The sequence below is a fragment of the Dendroctonus ponderosae genome, unplaced genomic scaffold, assembly GCF_020466585.1.
Source record: "Dendroctonus ponderosae isolate FM_Combo_2020 unplaced genomic scaffold, Dpon_F_20191213v2 Dpon_F_20191213_5, whole genome shotgun sequence".
NCBI lineage: Eukaryota > Metazoa > Arthropoda > Insecta > Coleoptera > Curculionidae > Dendroctonus > Dendroctonus ponderosae.
The window spans coordinates 9,240,602-9,248,355 of NW_026018715.1; the positions used below are offsets into that span (position 1 = coordinate 9,240,602).

General features: G+C 36.1%; 2 protein-coding genes across 2 annotated transcripts; both read right to left on the bottom strand.

Annotated features, from left to right (window-relative positions):
• Window positions 1-2,683: 2,683 nt before the first annotated feature.
• LOC109535246 (putative lysozyme-like protein) lies at window positions 2,684-3,958 on the bottom strand. Its single transcript, XM_019901131.2, has 2 exons — window positions 3,493-3,958; window positions 2,684-3,431 (listed from the first exon to the last, which is right to left on the bottom strand). Exons 1-2 carry the CDS (start codon window positions 3,899-3,901, stop codon window positions 3,043-3,045), a joined length of 798 nt encoding a protein of 265 aa, XP_019756690.1. The 5' UTR covers window positions 3,902-3,958; the 3' UTR covers window positions 2,684-3,042.
• Window positions 3,959-4,438: 480 nt separating this feature from the next.
• On the bottom strand, window positions 4,439-7,754 carry LOC109535245. Its single transcript, XM_019901130.2, has 4 exons — window positions 7,301-7,754; window positions 7,079-7,216; window positions 6,773-7,024; window positions 4,439-4,965 (listed from the first exon to the last, which is right to left on the bottom strand). Exons 1-4 carry the CDS (start codon window positions 7,692-7,694, stop codon window positions 4,883-4,885), a joined length of 867 nt encoding a protein of 288 aa, XP_019756689.1. The 5' UTR covers window positions 7,695-7,754; the 3' UTR covers window positions 4,439-4,882.

The window sequence follows — 7,754 nt, forward strand, 5'->3', positions numbered from 1 at the left end:
TGTTTCAAGCGAATTCGTCATTATTTGAAATGTAGAAGTATTCTGTTTCAATGGCGAAGGATTTGATAAAGTGAAGCTTTAAATTGAAATAGCTTAACTTTGTTTTCAATGAGAATCTTAATTTTATTGCATACATATTTTAAAAGGAAAATTTGTTATAAAATTTCAGTTCAAGATCATAAAATGAACTAAAATGATAACTTACAAACTTTAGTGGATTTCACTCAGAATTGATGTGGATACAGCAGTAAATAAAAATTCAGAACCTTGCTGTTCTCTTTATTGTCAATGATTTTGCCATCAAATCACTCAAAGGAAAACATCCCCATTTCATACTTCCAGCACAATTAAAAGCGCGAGTTCTGTTATTGTGAGTTTCAAAATCAAATGATTAAGGCTGATAATCGTTTCGTATAATACATTTTGCAGCTTTCGTTATCTTGAAATTTCTTTGGAGCTTACAGGAGAAAGTTTGATTGTTGCGAGCAGTGAAACTCCCTGATGATATGTGCACTGCATGATCGGTAAATTACGACGTTTAGCAGTTTTACGTAAAACTTGGCCACTTATCGCCGTCGCAAATGTAAACAATTCTTGAAAAAGTGAAATGCGAACCCCAAACGTAATAATGACATGAAAAAACGTGGTTCATGAGGTTGAGAGCACAAGTTGTTTAATTTTGTTTATGTAAATAAAAGGACATTTTTTAAGAAAATCCACAGAGTCAATAATAGTTAGTTACTGAAGGAATGAGCATAAAATATACTAATTTTGGCGACAGTCTAAATGCAAGGCTAAACGAGAATGCTTTCACAAAACAGCAAGTGCTCCCTTCAAAACTCATAACTTTTAATCTGGAATAAGTATTCATCTGAAGCTCTCGCTCTCTGAGTTTTTTTGAACTGAGAGCATTTGAGTGTACTAACTCTGAAAAATTAATTGAAATCTCGAATAATATCAATTTTAGTCAACTGTGTAAATGCTGGTCTAAACTAGAATATTTTTATTAAAGCGCAAGTTGTCACTTTAAAACCTATAACAGTCTAGTCTAGAGGAAACATTTAAGTGTGCATAGCCTAAAAAGTCCATTAACATCCAACAGAATTTAATTTTTCCAGGCTTTTATTCTTGCTTAACTCCAAGTTCCGTTTTAAATCCGAAACTTTTACAAATTAAGTAGCAAAACCTGATTCAAGCAATTAGATTAATTGTGAAATGGCATTAATTAAAGTTGATTTTTAAATAGTTAGTGACTAAAATGGTCAAACAATGGCTTTAGCGCAACAGAAAAGTGGGATTGAACTACACATTATTTTTTCCCTTGAACAAGGTAGAATGGAAAATCGAAGCTGCATAAAAACCATCTTATATTCCAAAAAGTAATGTAAACCAAAGCAGCTGCATCACATTATCAAAGCGAATTTTTTTTATATCAAATTATTAACTCTGTCGCTAAAATTATCACTTAAAATAGTTATTTTTCGGGCTTTTAGCTCATGGTAAAAAATACTTTTCAAGCACCTGTACTTGCGATCGTCGGCATTTTTTTGCGATGACCTAAAGTCCCCAAAAATGTCGGGCTATTTAAGCAAGGGCAGCAAGTACATCGCTCGTTTGATAACTAGAAAACTGTTTAGAAGGAGCAGCGAAGCAAATTTTGCAATTAGAAACATCGCACTTTCGGTATAAACCTTTGTCTATAGGCGATCGACACAGGATGGAATATTAGATTTATTTACACATTTATGATAAAATAATAGTTACAACAACCTTTTGGTGAGAGTCATAGTTTCAGAAATTTTTGCAAAATAATGGTTTCTAAGGTTGGTGAATTTATTGGCTGAGCAAACTGGAAATAATCCCTAAAAACATGATTTTCTGCATTACTCTTCAACATAATTAAGTTAAAAATCAGATGCGATTAATATTAAATAATTTCGATTCAGTTGCCGGAAATGTATCTCGGATAATTAATTTAAACAAAAATAATCGATTACACAATCTTGTGCAACTTGAATCACGTTTTCCGTCTATTACATCCAATCCATTATTCAAATCGGAAAAAATTGGGAAAATGCTGCTCTGATAATAATCTTAGAACATATACAGCTTCCCGCTTCTTCTTGCACGTAAGTCTAAACATTTTTCCTTTTAGTTTCCATGTATTTTCCTTATCTCTTCCAGAAAATCTTCTATGAAACAACTGAATTTTTAAAAAGTAAAAGTATGTACATGTTAGATCAGAAAAGTATACAGAGTCAGCAAGAAGCCGCAGTTAAGTAACGCTGTTATCATAAAGTATTTTTCAGTTGCGATTTTTGAACACAATCCATATTTTGCATCTCCAACCGTTGAAAGAATTCATAGTGTTCCTTCCTATTGCACCATACACCTGTTCTCACTCAATATCTGTTCTCATTGATCAAAAATGCGGCCACAGAAACGCATATTGTCCTCGTTCGAAGAAAAAGGCAATAATTGAGATTGCCTATCAAGCAGATCGCACGCTAACAATTATGTTAATTGCGTTCGCTTGTTCGAATTTTCTTCAGTCTTTACCTCCTTTGCCTTTAATGGCAGTACTTTCTTTTATCCATTAAGAGCAGGTTTTTTTGCCTGAGAAAACAGTGCAACAGCAACTGTTCCATGCAGCAACATAGTTGAAGAAATAAAACCGCTGAAGAACAACAAATATTTTTATTCAATGGAAAAGTGACAAAATAATAATTAATTGGAAATGTGTGAAACAGATGATTGATGAGATCCTATGCAATTTTAATGGGGTGATTTGCTGCATCCTGCAAAATTCATTAGAACCGTCGTTGTTTGATGCAACAGATGATTTGAAAATCTTACAACATTCCACTTTGAAACTTATTAAAGCGGCTGGAAATGTTTGACTAGAATTAACCATGTGGGTAGATACGATACGCACTATTATAGTTGTAAAACGCAATAAATATTATAAATTACCCGAAGAACAGTGTCTTCGCTTTAAACAGAGAATAAATACTTCTTTTTTAGACTGTTTTAGAAAAATTCTTATGGCTTTTCATAGGCTTTGTACGCTAACTGTTGGGCTTCTTCAATAGACCGCTTGTCCCAGCCGCCCCCAGACGGTTGCCATCCGCCGCCTCCACCGCCACTTGACCAACCAGCATGTACAGTATGAGCGCCGCCACCGCCTCCGTTTTGCTTGGCGGCAAAGAGCTTCTTCAGAGCGATTATTCCCGAAATGAGCAAAGCAATCTTAGCTGTAATCAGAGCTTTTCCTGCCAGCAGGAACAAGCCGGCAATGGCCAAGGGAATGAGGGCTGCCATTTTGGCAGCAATCGCCATCATCATCCCGCCCATCATGTTTTTCATTTTTCCACCGCCGCCTCCGTGACCACCGCCGCCACCGCCGCTGTTTCCGCCACCCTTTCCTCTTCCTGAAACAGCCGAAAAAAATATTTATGATAAAAGTTTTTGAAGGAGTTTGCTGCAAAGTACCTTCCTCGATCATTTCCGACACTTTTGGCATGGAAATTTCGATGGTTCTTGATCCCAGCAAGTTGTTGATTTTCTCTGATAGCATGTTGTTCAGGGCTTCGTCTTGTCCTGCCAGAGACCTGGGGAGGTTTTGCTCAATTTCGTTTTCCATGACGGGAACATCGATGGTTGGGCTTACATCGGCAGCCTTCACCAACGTGACGCCCTCCATCAGGGGCAGTTTATCCATTCGAGCCACTCGATCCAAAAAAGTTACGGCCTTTTTCTTGAGACAGGGCGAAAACCCATCAGCATTGGCACATTCATCGTAAATTTTCAAAATGAGCCGAACACTTGCGCTTTCGAAACTCTCCTGGGCTATAACACTAAAGCAGCAAATCGCCAATAAAAATATACAAGACCTCATCATTCACGCACTGATCACCGGAAGGATGTAATTTCAACTGATGCATCCAGTGATTTTGCAGGTGCCTTTATAGTATCTTCTTTGACACTGAGATTGACCTTTTCTCGGCAGTATGACCTGATAAAAACGAGACAAAGAGGGGACAGTACGGTGTTCTGCAGCTCGGATTCAATGGCAGATTTTCTTATTTCTTCTGCCCTAAAGCGAAGGCCATTGGTTGCTCGTGACCCAGAAAAGCGCTTCTCTTCACCTGATTGGATTCCGGAGAGAGTTGCCCCTGCTTTGCACCTTGCCGACGACGAATTTTACTTGGGAGATAGTGAATTTAATTCGCGGAAAAAAGTTGCTCCGAAAATGAAAAGATCGTTTAGCGAGCTCAATCGGAGCGTGCTTAATCAAATCAATCGGATTGAATTGAATCGGATTTACTGGTTATGCGGTTCGACTGTTATTCGGTTGCCTGATTCGATGCTTCCCGTTTAACATTCATTAGCTGCCTTTGTTCTATAAAAGGCGAAAATAATACTTCACAAAATGTAATATCAAATAAATAATTTATTGCTTTCAAGAAAGTAACACATCAAAAATAAATTAACTATAACAACAGTTACTGTCCAAGCCAGTAATTGTGCACTAAAATAAATAAAACAATTTACAGTCATGCTATCTTATGACCAAAAAATCGGTCAAATAGGCGCACATTACGAGAATGTTCGCTTGATAGAGAAGATTAGGCACGGCGATTTTGAATGGTTTTATGGCAATTAAGTGGAAATATTTGAAGAAATTAGGTACACGAGAAAGGAGATGATGGCTTTCGTGCAACATACAGGGCAACTAAACAGAAGAGCTGACATGGTGTAGTGTCCATGCCATAAAGCGCGAAAGGATAAGATAGGGACGACTAGATGATTAAATAAATGAGGTACACAAAGAATAACATTTTGGCCGTTCTAGCTTCTCTATGGAAACAATGGCCGGGATTTAGGGCTTTTGCCCCTGGTAGGCTAAGTTTTGAGCTTCTTCGAGGGACCGTTTATCCCAACCTCCGTCCCAGCCGCCACCACCTAAAGAAATTGAGTTGTTTATTACAAAGTCAACTAGGCAAGTTTTAAATTATTTGCGAAAGTTCTAAAAAACAGGTTTTAAAACGTGTAAAAGTTTTGCCATTATTCAACATTTTTTTATTTTTTTCCTGCGGGACTGTTATATTATTCATGTATTCATTCCACTAGGAGAATTCTCAAATATTACATTTCCATTTATGTCCTAAATTGGGTTGCTTAATTTTGAAACCTTTTTTAGCTCGAAGATGGAAAATAGTTTCTTCAATTACCAAATGAATCTTCTCATTATTTTTTTGGTACTCACTCAATTTTTGCTAATTTTTCAGCATTTTTGACAATTATTTAATTGTAATTTGGACATTTGGCTGTTCACTGAGTTTATTCTCAAGTAGATATTTTCTCAAGCAGTTTTAAGAATTTTAAAAAATATTAGGCGGCTTTTTAACATTTTGTAATTTTAAAATCTCGAACTTCAATCTTGTTGAATCTTCCATCACAATCTTACTAAAGTTGCTTTTATTAAGAAAACTCAATTTTAGTCCGCTGTATATTTTTGTTCAAAAGACTTGAGAAACGAGAGGAAAATATTTATTGAAGACCCAACTTTAAATCAGCTTAGTTAAATAGACTTCTTGTATATTGAAAAAGTAGTTTTGTGGTTTTTAATGTACTATTTAATATGTTTTTTGTTTTAAATTATTTTACTTCTGCAAACCACTAAAAGGTTATAAAACATTTCGGAAATGATTGTTAACTTTGTAAATATTTTCGTGAAATATTACACTCATTTGCCATAAATAATATTAAAAAAGTGCTTGGTTGACAAATGTTTTTCAAAAACAGAATTTTTTTAAAATGTCTGTCTTGCTGAATTATGTACATAAAAATACGATATAGACTAGCGAATATCAGAGACAAATACTTAAGAAATACATAAAAATGCAAAACCTGAATAGGAAAGAAAATTAATTCTGTATAGATTAATTAGTAATTCTCTGCGTTACGTGGATGTATTAAATACTAACTAAAACAATAATTGCTATTGATATAATTAATGTAAAAATAAGGCATAAAAGGGCCTTTGGTGATCGAAAATCTTTTGTTTCTCGTCAAAACTTAGACTCTGCCTTACTTTTATAGCAATTTATAATTTGGTTTTCAATTTATAAAAGGTCTAATTGTTTTATCTTTAATAATTTAGTTCGAGGTCAGGAACTCACTTCAATGGGTTTTGTAATTGACAACTTACTTACTGTTTTTTTAAGAGTAAAATCTCTTGCAACAAATACAGTTAATCCCGTTCAATATTTAGCTTCGAATCTCTCACTAATTCCCGTTAAATAAATATATTGTATGAACTGTAACATTTGATTGGCTACGTGTTAGAAAAACAATGACTAACTTCTGCTTAAAAAAATTTCACACTTTTACTATTGGATCTTCTATCTTTACTATTTCATAAGTAAACACCTTAAGAAAGTAAGAGTTGCAAAAAACCCCAGACAAGCTAATCGAATGAAACTCGGCAGGATTCCACAAAAATTGATCTATCGCCAAAGGCGTCCGAGAATGCATTATGAACATAATTGTATAATCTGAAATTGAAGCTAACTGAGCCGTAATTATGTTATGCTCGAATTGACCGACTATTAAGTTGGTAAAAAAAAACTTTACTAGCAAATGCGAATCAATGAAACCAGTTGCTTGAGCGTTATTAATTAAACTGCAATCTTCGATGGGAATTTTCGAGCAAAATTCAGAAAAGTTTTAGATGTATCTACTTAAAAATAACTTTGCAAAAAGTTACCTGCTGCTCCGCTCCATCCTGCAGCGGCCCCATGGCCGCCTCCATTCCAGCCAGATGCTTGTACATGTTCAACATGTTCGGCGCCCTGGTTCCTATTGGCCAACATTTTCTTCGCGAAAATAATTCCGGCAATGAGAAGGGCAATTTTAGCTTGCGTTAGAGCCTTAACAGCCAAAATAAACAAACCGCCCACTAGTAGGGGCAACATGGCTAGTTTGTGGGCGAAAAGCATCATCATGAAGTCCTTAAGGTCTGCAATTATTCAAAGGTTAGAATTGATTAACATTGTTCAAAGGTTTTTTTTACCGTCGCCTCCCTTCTTCTTCTTGGACTTCATTTTGCCGCCGCCACCGCCGCCGCCTCCATGTCCTTTGTCACCGCCGCCACCGCCTCCAAACAGATCACCAATGTCTCCAAATTTGGAATCATCTCCCTTTCCTCTGGCTGAAAGCATCAAGTTAAACAGTTAAACATTTTGAAATAAATTTAATTCTTCAAAAAATTGCTAAAAAATTGCGAGCAACTGACCTGACTCTATGAGTTTAGGGATGGAAACTTCAATAGATTTCGAACCAATTATTCGAGCGATTCTGTTGAAAATCATGCTAGTAAGGGCTGAGCTTTTTTCATCTAGACTTCTGGGCAGACTTTTTTCTTCCTCCTCCAAAGTGGGTGCATTTGGTTTTTCGTCGGTTTTTCCTTTAATCACCACACCATCCATAAGGGCAATATTTTCCATTCGACTCACCCTGTCGATAAGGGAAAGGGCCTTCATCTTCAGACATGGCGATAATCCTTCAGAATGCGAACATTCCTGATAGATACTAAATACTTCACGAACACTTCCATAATACGAATTACTGTCCTGTGCATATGCACAAATTGTGCATAAAGCAAACACTGCCACGATGTACTGCTTCATGTTTAGACACTACACCACACCGAGCCACACTGATGTCTTTTCTGGACCAGCGTTCTTTTT